Below are 13,849 nucleotides of genomic sequence, written 5' to 3' on the forward strand. Positions count from 1 at the left end.
GGGGACCTTTCTCAATTGGCCTAAGTTCTTCCCAGGGAGTCCCACTCACCCATATCCACCCTCCTGGTCCTGGGTGCCTGGCCAGGGAGGTCTAAGGAGGTGGATTGACCACATGCACACTCCCCCACATGTTCCAGACCCCAGCCTGTGGGGGGAGTGTGTGTGGAGGGGTTCCTGGGCAGTCCTGCCGTTCTCTCTTCTCTGGGGAAACAGCTGGGGCAGGCCCTTGTTGCTTCTCTACCCCCTCCAGCAACCCTTCCAACCTGCAGTTCTGGCCCCCAAGTCCTTTCTCCTCCAGTCTAGGAAGCGCCCCTGGGGACACTGACCCTATTCCAGCCTACCCACCTACTGACCCCTGGGCCTGGACCAGAGAGAGGCTGGACCTCTCTCTGCCTTCCTTTACCCCTTCCTGAGGCAGCCACTGCCTCTGTATTTGAGGAATGATTCCAGATCCCAGTTCTGGAAAAATCCCAAGTAGTGAACAGATCAGTAGTGAACAGATCAGTGGGGAGGAGGCATTCCTGCTGGCTGCCAGTCATTTCTCACCTGCCAGCCCCAGAAGACGTGTAAGTGTCGAGGATCCCCAGCTCAGAGGGTTTCTTTCCAATCCTCTCTCTCCTGCCCTTTTCACTCACCCACTCATTCACTCAAAGCTGTGTGATCTTGGGCAAATGACTTTACATCTCTGTGCCTCAGTTTCTTCATCCATAAAAGGGGGATACAAATGGTACTTACCTCAGAGAGTTGTGAGGACTAACTGAAGTGATGCATATAAAGTGTTTAAAAGTGCTTAACCCCATGCCTGGCACATACAAGGACCCTGCCAGTGTTAGCTGATCCACCCCTTCTAATGTCACTGGGTTTCAATCTCAAGATATCGCCCACCGCCCAACCTCCACCTGACTCCACATGCCCTTTGGCTCACCCTTGGGTGGTCAGGATTTTCCACCAGGAATCAGATTGGCTGAGAGGGGAGATCTTGGAAAGAGAGATTACTGACATTTGTGCTACAGTTTCTATATATATATTTAAAAATCAGTTCTACATTCCCTTATAAAATTGTTATTATCATTTTTCTCCATTTTGGAGATGATGATGAAGGAAGCATCAGAATGGTTAAGTAACTTGTTCAGGGTCACACAGCAGGTAAGGAGCAGAGCCCAAATTTACGCCCACCCGAGCCAAAAATGGCTTCCCTATGCCCCATTGTCACTTGCGGAGGGTGGGGGTGGGGTGGGGGAGTAACATCCTAGGCCCTGGGTGCTACAGGAGGTTCAGAGGGGTCTAGTCAAACAGTTCTGCCCAAGGTCGTACCCACAAGTAGGGCCAAACAGGATGATCCAAGTCCACATAGCTGTAAGCCCCTGCTTAACACGGACTTGAGTGTTTGAGATTTCCTCATTGAAGGAGCTTTTTTGGTAAAGACCCCCCCCCCCCGCCGCCCCCTGTAGAAGGCGTAGATTCTACGTAGTACAAACCAGGGAGCCAAAAACGACAGAGTCCTGAGTTTAATCAGAGGAGAAAGCTGACACAGCCAAGTCAGAGGAAAGCGCCAAGATACATTTCTTTAGTTTCTGGAAACAAAAATTGGGCAGACTCCGCTTCCAGCTACGATCTAGCGGCCGGGATTTCCAACGCTCCGGGCCCAGAGTTTCGCGCGGACCCCCCCTGAAGGGCCCCCAGCTCCGCCAAAGCCGCGCCCAAGGGGCCGTCGTTACCCCCTAGAAAGGCCCTCCGCCGGCTCCGCCTTTGCCCGCCCAGGCCCCGCCCCGGCCGCGCGCTGTCCTGCTCTGCTCGCGGACTCACTTGGGCGAGCGAGCGGCAGCGCTCGGCCTTGTGGCAGGCGGCGGAGGCCGGCGAGGGCGCCGGAGCCGCGGGTAGCGGCGGGGCGCAGGGAGGCGCGCACGGGGCCTCGGACTGTGCGGCGTTGGCCGCTGCGGGCGCCGCTGAGCGCTCTTACCCTCAGTCGCGCAACTTCGAAGCCAGGACGCGGGAGCCAACGGAGCGCTCGAGCCCCGGAGCCTGAGGAGCGCAGAGAGGGGCACGCCGGAGCCTGGCCGGAGAGCGGGCGCCGGGTACCCATAGCGTTCCGAGCGCCGGGCAGCCCTCTGCGAAGCGTGGCTGCCTCTGCCCCCACGGAGGGCACGGGCTGGCGCGGCCGGGCGCCGGGGAGGACGGCGAGGAGGAGGCGGCGGCGGCGGAGACGGCGGCGGCGAGGCTGGGGCCAGGGAGAGAGCCCTGGGGGAGAGGCGCCCGAGCCGGGCCGCGGGAGCATGTGGGCCCGGAGCGGAGCGCGGGGCGCGCTACTGCTGACACTCCTGCTCTGCTGGGACCTGAGGCTGAGCCAAGCAGGTAGGGAGCGTTCGGGCATGGGGGAGGGGAGCGAGGGGACACTGCCGCCTCACTCTGCTCTGAAGTTGAGGTGGTCTATCGCTCCGTCAGTACGCACAGGGAAAGCGGTAAGGGCGCCCAAGTTAAAAGGTAGATTTCTCTGCCCCAGCAAAGTGGGCGATGGCGCAGCTATCTCGCGGGGCGGGGCGGGGCGGGGGTGTTGCTCAGGCTCTCCAGCTCCCGCCTGGAAGGGAGAGATCGCTTCTTTTCCCTGGAACGGTGTCCAAGTCGGGGTGTGCGCCTCCCGGAGTACCGGCCTCCGGGGGACCCCTGGCTTCGCGCGCGCCTGGCAGCGGCGCCAAAAAACCACAGTCGCTGCACAGGCCAGGTGTGCGCTCGCTTGCTGCTCGCCGGCAACTTCCTAGTCCAGGTCCCGGCTCGCCCAGACTCCAAGCGTGGCACAGACCCGAATCCGCAGATGAGAAGGAGGGAGCGAGAAACCTGGGGAACACGGGGAGCGCGGGTCCGCTCCGCCAGCCAGATGAGGCCAGCTTGTAGGGTTTTGTTATCGAAGGGAATAGGGCTGTCTTGCACGTACAGCTTTCCTCGAGATCTTGGGATCCGCAGGCCTGGAAGAATTTTTTTCTGGGTGTTGGTGTTGTGTGTTGTGGGGAGGAGTACGTAGTGATCCTGACGAGTTTCCTTTTAAATGAGTCACTGACAGTCTCCCCGTCTGGGAAGCCGACAAGGTGCGCTCTCCACGCTTCTACTCCAGACCCAGCAAGATGCCTTAAGGGAGTCGCTGGGCTCCTAAAATAAAGTCCCTATTCCCCCTCTCCCGCCGTGGCTGTGTACACGTCTCGCTGGTCTGTAGCTGGGCCGGGCGTAGCTGACTGGGCTGCGTCTTTCTGGGGAGCGGGTGGACACACGGGAGCCAATCCATCTCTCTCTCTCTCTCTCTCTCTCTCTCTCTCTCCCTCCTCCCTCTCTCCTCTCTCTCTCTCTCTCTCTCTCTCTCTCTCTCTCTCTCTCCTCTCTCTCTCTCTCTCTCTCTCTCTTCTCTCTCTCTCTCTCTCTCTTTTCTCTCTCTCTCTCTCTCTCTCTCTCTCTCTCTCTCTCTCCCCCCCCTCCCTCCCCCCCTCCGTCTCTCTCACTCTCTCCCCCCAGAAACCAAGCACCGGGCTTCCGAGGTTGGGTGGGCGTGGGCCGCATCCTGCATTGACTCCGAAAACTGGTGCACAAAGTGGACAGATGACGCAGCCCTCCCCCCTCTACCTTCCGCTTGGATGTTGACGTCCGCCGCCCTCCTCCCCGCCCTCCGCCCCGAACGTCCCACGCCCGCCTCCCCCACTGATAGTCAGCTATTCCTCACTCTGGAATTACTGATTCCCATGGCCCAGGAGTGAGGGCTTGATTTTAGCGCGTACCCCACTTATTTTTGGCCAGCCTTGTGTTGTAAAGTTACGACACAATCATTTGATCCACGTTAATTATGATTTGGGTAGACTCTGGTATTTAAAGCAGTGTTTTGAAGTTGGAAGGTAATGATGGGGGAGGAAGCAGGCTGCTGAGTGACCAACTTTGTTTTAAAGAGTGCAGTTGGGTGTGGGAGGTGCTGGGTTGGGGTGTTGGTTTCTGGTTTGGGGGTGTATGAGGGGAGGTGATTGGAGGGTTGGGTGAAGTCTCTGTAAATGGCATATGGGCAGGATTGGGTCTTGGGAAGCTGTGTTTGGACCGGCAGGGCAAGGGTATCAGGAATAAATACTGGGGTTACTGAGGGTGGGGAGCTGGGGAGGCAGGAGAAAGACAAGACTGGTTGGCCTAGAGTTCTCCAGAGCTGCAGAGTAGGCTCTGCTGGGGAGGCTGGGGGTGGCCTGCCTTGCCTGCTTAACAAAGCCTCTGGCCTCCACCTTCCCCAGAAGAAACGCCAGGCCCAAGGCTTTGATGGATTTGAGCACGATTGGTGCCCAGCCAGAAATGGGTGGCTAATACCGGGCTTTGATTTCTCACTAGCGAGCAGAACTGGCCTTGGAATTGTGCTCATTACTTAGCGCAGCAGGGGTTGCCTGTCCACCAGCCTGGAGAGGGGCCAACTGGTGGGGTCAGCCTGCTGCCTTCCCTTTGCCCTCAGAAACCTGCCTTCAGGAGAGAGAACATGCCCCTTCCTCCTACACAGCCCTTGTACTCTAATGCCACAGGCACAGAACATTTTTCAGAATGTTCTTTAGGTCTTCCCAGTGATTCCTCATGAGGTCCACTGCACAGATGGGGAAAATGAAGTCTAGGATGTTGCCTTTCCTCAAATCTTGCCTTCACGTGACCGCAGATTGCAGATTTGTATCCAGGGCTCCTGTCCAATATCGGGCTGATTCAGGCCACTTTGGACTCCTCCTTTTGGTCCCAGCCATGGGAGGGGGAAGCTCCTTCTTGGGCGTGTCCAAGCTCTCCTCAAGGGGCAGGCACCTCTCTCTCCTTTCCCCTACCCCCATTCCCAGTGAATATGGGAATGAGTTCCCTTTCCAGCACTGAGTTTTTTTTTTAAGCCATAAAGTTTGATGGTGGAGAAATCAAACTTGGAACCATAAACCCGAGACTCTTAGAGGATTTCAGCAAGTGACTGGCCAGGAGAGGCCACTTCAAAAGCCCAGGCTGACTTTGGGAATCTCCTCCCACCCCCCCACCCCTCAGCCTTTCCTGGAGCTTTTTTTTTTCCCCCGGTACGAGGGCCTCTCACTGTTGTAGCCTCTCCCGTTGCGGAACACAGGCTCCGGACGTGCAGGCCCAGCGACCATGGCTCACGGGCCCAGCCACTCCGTGGCATGTGGGATCTTCCCGGACCAGGGCACGAACCTGTGTCCCCTGCATCGGCAGGCAGACTCTCAACCACTGCGCCACCAGGGAAGCCCTTTCCTGGAGCTTTTAATGAGCCTTTCCTTGGCCTCTGGCTGGGATGGTTGAGAAGGAACCAAGGTGTCATGATAGCACTTCTTTTTAAGGTGCAATTAAAATTGGAGTTTTCCTAATGTCTCTGCTGTGTGTGTGTGTGTGTGTGTGTGTGTGTGTGTGTGTGTGTGTGTGTATGTATGTGTGGTGGTGGCCTGTCCTTGTCTTCCTCTACTCTGTACCAAATGCCCATTTCACTTAAACAAATGAAAAATGAAGAGCGTCCTACTGGGTTTTCTCATTAAAGTGAAAGTACCACTGCAGGGGAGGAGTTTTGTATGTAATTTCTCTCCCCACCCCACAGACTGGGAATTCCATAGGATCCCAGACAATTCCTGTCTCTTCCAATCCACTTGTTTAACTGCTGAAGCTTTGGGACGGGCCCTGACTTGCCCAGGACTGCACTGGGACTCAAGGATAGAGCTGACATTTGAACTCAGGCCTCATAAACCTCATTCTAGTTGTGGCTCCTTTATTCCACCTGGGCTGCAGACTGGCCGCATGGGTCTGGGATTGAGATTCAGAAATCAAGGCCCAGCTAAGGCAGGCAGCTAATGATGAAGTAGGTTTGGTAGCTGAGTTAGACTGGGACTTGCTGGGGGTTGGTGGAAAGAAATTGGGAGCAGGGACCTGGGAGAGGTGGAACAGGGCTGGACCAAAGATCAAGGGGAGACCCTGAGACCAGGCAAGTGCCCAGGGGTAGCCTTCCAACACTGATCCTCTCAGAAAAAGCCCCCACCTGCCCCAGGTGAGATAAATCACAAGCCAGCCTCAGAGCTCTGTACCTATTTGTATAGTTGGGGGCAAAACAGGTTTTTACTTTTTTATTTTGAAACTTTGGGGGCTCATCTCCTGCACTCACTTTGTTGTTGAGTTTCTCCTGGACTGAGGTACTATGACCTGTTCCTGGCTGCCAGACCACGTCGTCAGGTCTGCCTACCACTTCCCCTTCCCTTTTACCAGCAATGGCTTCTAGGGAGGGTCTGGGCTGCCTGGGGCTTCGAGGATGAGGCTGGAGGGGAGGCGGATCTCTCACATTCCAAGCGCTTGGTTGGTGGTTCTCATTGGCCCATCCTGGAGCCTCCTCCCGGGCCTGCTGGCCAAACATATGGTCATTTGAACCTTATCGCTGGGGTTGGAGTAACAAGGAGGCACCTTGGAGCACCCTGAGGCCTGGAGGAAAGGGAGGAGAGACAGGGGTCCTAGGTTGGAGTTTAGGGGTTGGCTTCGTGGGGCTGGGGCGTAGAGAGAGACTGCTGCCTAGGCAGGCTGGCACCCAGGGGCAGAGAGGAGGAAGCTGGCCGCTGAGGCCAGAGCTGGTGACTCTGGCCTCTTCCTCCTCCTCTTCGTCCTCCCCGGTTTTCTAAACAGCTTCCACAAACGGAATCATTAAAGCTGTGAAGGCAAAATGAAACCAAATAAGTGTGTTCTGTGCTTTTCTGTTTCTTTCCTTTTATTAAAGGAAAATTTAGAATACCGTAATTAGAATAATATGAGGAAGGGCAGTTTCAGAAGGGTGGAGGGAATGTGTGCCCTCCATCCTTTTGATTTGCTTCTGAAGTTGGGCCTGGGCCGCCACCTCCTGCCCCCCTTGGGCCCGCACCCGGCCTGGAGCCCGGGGAGTTTCTCCCCCACCCGACCTAGTGCATTTTGGCAAGCCGGGGCCAGGTGAGACCCCGTCCTCTGTGCCAGCCGCTGCCCCCCACGACCCCGCAGGGCAGGCAAGCCCTGGCGAGGCCCGACCACCAGTACCCCGTGGCGCCCCTTTCTCTCCTAAGCTGCGAGGCTAATGGCAGCGAAAACATTTGCTGAAGTGCTGGCATAAATCAGCTGCCTCCCCGCTCCCCCCACCCTACCCCTTTTGTTTCCTCTTCCTTCTCTCCCAAAGCCCTGGGTTGCTGGAAGCTTCCGAATTTACCCTTGCGGACACAGCAGCCCGGTTAGCATCTCCGCCTGGTGGGCTGATTCAGCGCGCGTACCTGGGGGTTGTGCACACCTTGGCACCGCCCGCTCCCCCTTCCCTTCCTATCCTGAGCCACCCTGATCCCCCTCGGCCCCCTGGCCAGTCCCCTCCACCCTGTCCCCTGCTGAGCTATATCAGTCTTCGGGAGTCCACACCTCTCAAGGCATGGTTGGTTAGGGAGTGAGCTCGCAGCAGAGCCTCCCTCCTTCTCACCTCCCAGAGCAGGCTGCCCCCAGTGCCTCACAACTTCCCCGCCGCTGGGCGGCTCTTTTCTCGAGGAAGACAGGATGTGGGTGTGAGAGCGTGCATGGAGGAGTGAGTGGGGTGAGAATGTGTGTGGAGGAGGTGGGCGGGGCCGGGAGTGTGCAGTGGGAGGTGAGGGTAGGTGTGGTGCTGCATTGGGTGCTGGGCATGGAGGTGAAGTGTGCAGGAGGAATGAGTGTGTGTGCTGAGTTGTGCCTTTTGCATATGGGATGTGTGGTGTAGGTGGCTGTGTGTGTGTTTGGGTGGGGGAGGTATGCAGTGTACATATGGGTGCAGCTGTGGTGTGTTTGTGTGTAAACAGGAATGTGTTGTGTGGGGAGGTGAGTCACCGCCAGGCTTGGGAAGCTCCTCTCTTGTATTCTTAGGGATGCCTGTTTGAGGTGGGACCCAGGTGAGCACGATTTGGTCCATTTGGGCTGAATGCCGGGTTGTGGAGTTGGAAGGGAGGAAGCTGGCTTCCCCCACTGAGGGCAGGTGGGACAGACTGGCCACAGACAAGCCCTAAAGCCAGTCCAGGAGCTTCAGGGCCTACCCCCAGGAGGACAGGGGTCCGAGTCCTGGGGTCTCCTGCAGTCAGCTCCCAGCTTCCCTAGAACAGTGACAGGGCCTGTGGTTTGAAGATCTGCTCTGATCTGGGTCCGGTTCACGCTTCACCCTCCAGGGGCAGTGGGGTGTCCACTGGAATTTGCCAGAGAAGAGGCAAGCAGAGCTTGGGTGAGTGGCATCCCTCATGGAGAGCAACGTGGGCAGGCACGGCTGGGCCTGGGACTCTCGTGGATGCAATTAAGAGGACAGATGCACACACAGACACATACATGAGCCCTGGACTCCTCTGTTCCTCATTTCCATGGTCACAAAGGGCTCCCCTGCTTTCCCAGTTCCCCTGCCTTCCTTAACTCTAGGATAAGGTGTGCTGTTGTGGACCAGAGAGACCTATAGGAAAATCACAGCTCCACCGGTATACATATTGCTTTACAGATTATAAAACCCTCATACGTAAGACCTCAGTTTGTCCTTGTAAGAACCCCACTGGGGAGGTGGGTGCCACTTAGGAAGCCCACCTCAGACCTGGGTCAGAGCCAGAGCAGCCCTGGCCCCAGCCCTCAAGGTGGTCACTGTGTGGGAGGGATGCTGATTTCCACTCCAAAAAATGGTAAATGACATTCCAAGAGCCCCTGTATGTAGCAAATGAGAGCAACGACACTACAGCTGACCTTTGAATAGCTCGGAGTTAGGGGCGCTGACTCCCCAGCAGTTAAAAATCCTCTGTCTGCTATCTCAGCCTCAAAAATAAAGGAATTGATAAGCGACTCACCCAAAGGCAGGAAGCTGAAATGGTTTGGATAGAATCAGGACTCAAACACTAGTTCTTTTGATTCCACATATTGTAATCTCTAATTGAACATAAACTCATCCCCACAATTAACTTAAAGATCTGTAAAATGAAAATACAGCTACTATGTTTATTGAAAAAAATCTGCCTATAAGTGGACCCACACAGTTCAAGCCCGTATTGTTCAAGGGTCAACTGTCTATTCAGGGAAGAGAGCCTTGGGGCTTCCTGGAGGAGGTGATGTGAGCCAGACCTTGACTCTCATTTTTGGGTCTTTCTAAGAGCATTTCTGAAGAGGAGACAAGATGGGGGTGGGGTGAAGAAGGCCCGAGACTTCTCCCACTCTTGAGAAGTTGGCCCTGTCAGCATCTGCAAGGCCTCTATCCTGCGTGGACACCAATCCTTGGTGAGCCAACCTTCGGCCATATTTCCATCCTGCCCTTCCCAGGCCCAACTGAAGGGGTGTGCCTTGGGGGACCCGCCCCTCTCAGCTACCTCTTGCACTGGAGATGAAAAGATTTCTTATTCTTTGATTTGCTCTCTGTGGTTCTTGAAGATGGAGTGCGCCCAGAAAATGCTTTTTAAGAAATGGTAGGGATTATGTTGGGGATGGAAGCATGGGGAGGTATACTTCTTTGCCTCCTGCCAGGCCCCCATCAGAGAACACAGAGTGGGCAAGAAGGGAAGCACAGAGTCCTCAGCCCAGCTACTTCCATGAGCCCGTTGGAGGGGGCAAGCTCACTTCTCGTCACCTCCAGGAAGCCCCAGCCCCTCTGCCTACCCCTTCTCACAGAGGCCCCTCCCCAGGGCCTCAGCTGTGGGTACATGGTATGGCCAACTGGGATTCTGAGGAGTTTAGCATAGCCCCCCAGCATTGCCACTTACTAACTCTGTGGCCTTGGGCAGTTCACGTAACTGTGCTCTGCCTCAGTTTCCTCATCTGTAAAATGGGCATGGTAATAATAATATTGTCCTCAGGGTTATTTGAGGATCACATGACCTGATATATTATAAAGTACAGGGCCTGGCACACAGAGCTCAGGGAGCACTCAGGCAAAGCCTCCTCAGGAGAGAGCCGTGCAATGCCAGAGACGTTCTCCTCCAGGGGAGTGGGGGGAGGAGAAAGCAGGGAGGCTCAGGGCCTGGAGGCCCAGCAGCTCCTGGCCTGCGAGTTAGGGGACTCTGGTTTTTGCTCTTTCTCTGCTGTGTGACCTTAGGCAAGTGGCTTTCCTTCTCTGGGTCCCATCTGTAAATTTGGGATGGGGGAAAGGTGGAAGGATGATCCTTAGGGGCTCTGGGGTTTTTGTCTGGTTCCATGTGAATAGGCCCCAGCAACCAACAAGAGACAGAGGTAACCATGGCCCAGAACCACTGTGTTTACAGAGGCCCCTCCAGAAAGTCAATATATCGACTAGAATGCCCTTGTGAGCATTATGCGGCCCTGGGTCTCTCTCCAAAGCTATAAATCACCCTCTGGGACCTCGGTCCCTTTTTCTTGTTTCATGATCATCTCCTGCCTCACAGACTCAGAGCCCCAGATGCCAAGCAGGGCCCGGGAGGCAGAGAAGGACCCCATCGCCAAAGGCATCCTGGGCATGTGAGCAGAGAGGCACTTGCTGCCCGACCCTGCCACTGCCACAAGGCTCAAGGGGGCCCTCTGGAGGGTGTGGCAGGAACACACTGTCCAGACCTGGCCATCCCATCCACTGTTTCATTTCTCAGGAGTGGAGGGTGGCTGAGCGCGGGGGTGGGGAATGAGGACTCCTGTCACCACATTGGGTGTTGGAACACACCGAGCCCTAAAACTTGGTGCACATGGACATTCATTCAGTCTGAGCATTTGCTGGGCTCTGGGGTCAGGGGTGGGCAAAGTACCTGCCTGACCCTTGAATTGATTTGTGTCTCTTCTTGAGGCATAAGCCACGTGCCAGACCTGTGATGCTGGGGTGCAACAGGAGTGTGTGATGGGGCAACAGAGAGGAGCCCTTCTGAGGACGAGCCAAGATGTGTGTACTGGGAGGGGTCTGGCATGGTGCTTAGAGGGCGGGCTGTGCAGTCAGACTACTTGGGTCCAAATCCTGGCTATTCCAGCATCTGGCTATGTGTCCTAGAGCAAGTTGTCTACCGTCTCTGAGCTTCAGTTTCTTCATTTGTAAAGGGGGAGTGGTAATAGCACCAATCTCATCAGATCCTTGTGGGGATGAATGAGATAATGTATGCAAATGCTTTGCACATTCTAAGTCGCTCAGTAAAACTCACTGTCCTCCTTCTCCTCCTCCTCGTTGTTATTGGTGCCATGTATTGGGTGATAACAACAGGAAATCCTTCAGCTGTTGAGAGAAGCTCCTGTGGGCCTGGGTGGTTGGTCAGGGAAGGCTTCCTGGAGGAGGGGAGGATGGTGCTTGACTGGCTTTGGAAGGATGAGCAGAGCTTGGGTGAACAGAAAGGGCCTTCTTGGTAGGGGGTGTGTATGTGAAGGTGTGGGGCGGGAATGTCTGACACATCCCCCAGGAGACCGATTCTGAATTCAGCCACCTGATCATCTGGTAAAACAAGACTTCTGGAGCCAGGGGTCCCTTCTTAGTCGGAAGAGCCAAGGCTTTGGAATTAAAAGGATTTGACTCTTACTGAGTGCCTGGGCCAGGTGGCTCAACCTCTGTGTACCCCAGCGTCCCCATCTGTGGGGTGGGGATGACCCCGCTGACTTCACTGGATGGTGATGTGATGTGAGATAAACATGCAGTCCTGGCACAGAGTAGGTTCCATTGATTCCCCTTGGCCTCCCTCCTACCTGCCTTTCCCTGCCCCCAGTCTGGCTGCCCCCTTGGCTGGGCCTGGGCCCTGCTTCTCTCCCTGTACCTCTCTGGGCAGGAAAGCAGGGGGACAGAGAGTTCCTGGTGGCAGTTTCCTTGTCGACCAGAGAGCCAGGGAGAGGGGCAAGAAGAAGGAGGCTGCCTTTTCTGGTCCCTGATGCCCACCTGGGCCTGGTGGATATCAGGAGGCATCCCTAGGGTCTGGGAGGAACGTCTTCTGCTGGGATCACCCAGGAGGCTGTAACCCCCAGAGGCCCTGACTGGTCTCTGGAGGCATTACTGGCGTCAGGAGACAGAGCCGAAGGCAAGCAGCTCTGTAATGCAATCAGAGGTGCCCGCCTGCCCACCCATGGAGGATGCAGAGCTTATAAGAAGTTGACCGGGATTCCAGGAATGTTGTTCCTGGCTCCCCTCCTCCATCCCACCTTTGGTCATTCTGTGAAAAAGCAGGACAGAGACTCAGAGACAGAGGGGTGACCTGGGGTGGGGTGGGGTATGTCTTATGGGGCAGGTTCCCACCCTTCTGTTTCCTGTCACCCAAGCCAGGGCCCTGGGGACAAGGAGGCAGGGTCAGCGGGTGGAGACAGGATGGAGTTGAAACAACTGGATGACAGGAGAGCAACTGTGACACTAGGTGCCTAGGGAGCCTGGGTCTGCTCGGTCTGATTTTGCTCACTCGCATGTCCCTGGCACCCAGCACAGTTCCTGGAACACAAAGATGATAAGCACTTGTAGAACAGACGAATGAGGATCCCCGCGAGCCGTCCTCACCCAGGAGCTTGCTGTGACTCACTCCCTGCCACGCTTTGGACTTGCTACTGTAGATGCGCAACCAAAGAATTAGAAGATTCTCGTTGCTTTGCTTACAGCCCCACCCCTCCCCCGCTCTGCCTGCCTCTCTCCCTTCATTCTCTCCTGCTTTCCATCTTTGATCACTTACTATGCACAGGGTATCATGGATGTCAGAGCCAAGTCTTCAGTGGTCAGAGCCCCTAGGTAGCAAAGAATTTACTCACTAAATCCAGTGGAACCACGAAGAATTAATCGAGGACTGCCGTCAAGTGCCCTCTGCCCCTTTGTGTGGAGAAAGCAGACTGGCAGACATTTGCTGGGTTGGTAAACTTTGTACTCACCTGCATGGTGGCCTTCACAAGCCATAGCTGGCTGGTCCAGGCCCTTTAAAGATGTTTGTTTCCTGGGAATTCCCTGGGGGTCCAGTGGTTAGGACTCTGTGCTCTCACTGCTGAGGGCTCTGGTTCGATCCCTGGTTACGGAACTAAAATCCCACAGGCGACACGGCCAAAGAAACAAACACAAACAGACAAACAAAAAAAGATGTTTGTTTCCTATTTGCAGTCTCAAGCCCATTGATCACTCCCCTCCACCTTGTCTTCTAGTGGCTCAAGAGAAAGTCCGTTGCAGGGACACTGGCCCTGGGGCCTGGGAGCAGGTGTGGGCTGAGACAGTACATCTGAAGGTTCATGGGCAGGGTCTGACTGGAGGCCTCAGCCCTCCAGAGCAACTGCCAGCAGCGTCTTGGCAGGAGCTGGTTTTGATACAGGGGAGCAGTTTTGGCTGCAGAGTCTGGCTAAGCCAGGCTCCCCTTGGCACTGCGTCCAGTGTTAACATTCAGGGAGCATCCCTGGGAGATTAAACACCCCCAGGCCCTTAGCCGAGGCAGCAGTAGTCCTGGGCCCATTGCCACGCTCACAGCTGGGCACCCACCGGCCCTTGCCAGGAGCCCCTAACACAGGTTCATCTGGAACTCCTGCCTGGCAGCCCGAGATAGCCGGAGCTGATGGACACAGCAACCCCTGCTGCAAATGTGAGGCCCCACATTTTCCTGCTGGTTCGTCCCACTCTGTACAGACACACACATACAGAAAGAGTCCTAAGCTGAGGAGTGGGAAACCCGGATTCTAATCCTGGCCAGCAGCTAATCTGCTGTGTGGCATTGAGCTAGTCCCTTTCCCTCTCTGGGCTTCAGTGTCCTCATCTGTCCAGTGGAAGAGGGTCTGCCCTAGAATCAGTAAATTGGGTTCAAGTCCTGGCTCCGACACTAGCTGTAATTCCCCTAGCCTGCATCGCCTCACTGTGAAATGAGGGTCCTGATTGGTTGTTGGGGAGATGAAAACGAGATGAGGCATGATCAGTAAAGGTCAGCCCCCTTTTCTTTCTACCTGGGAGGAAATCAATCTGCAA

The 13,849-nt window shown here is 55.7% G+C and overlaps 1 protein-coding gene across 4 annotated transcripts in view; it reads left to right on the top strand.

Moving 5' to 3' along the window:
* Nucleotides 1-1,541: 1,541 nt before the first annotated feature.
* Nucleotides 1,542-13,849, top strand: part of UNC5B (unc-5 netrin receptor B) — an 87,964-nt gene continuing 75,656 nt past the window's right edge. Inside the window, exon 1 of one of the 4 annotated variants that reach the window (XM_004273162.4) lies at nt 1,542-2,352. In XM_004273162.4, coding sequence (XP_004273210.1) covers nt 2,274-2,352 — 79 coding nt within the window. In that variant the 5' untranslated portion in view covers nt 1,542-2,273. The remainder of the gene's footprint in view (nt 2,353-13,849) is intronic. The other 3 variants (XM_049697279.1, XM_033434168.2, XM_049697278.1) reach the window with 3 other exon arrangements.

The sequence above is a fragment of the Orcinus orca genome, chromosome 14 (assembly GCF_937001465.1).
Source record: "Orcinus orca chromosome 14, mOrcOrc1.1, whole genome shotgun sequence".
In the NCBI taxonomy this organism is placed as follows: domain Eukaryota; kingdom Metazoa; phylum Chordata; class Mammalia; order Artiodactyla; family Delphinidae; genus Orcinus; species Orcinus orca.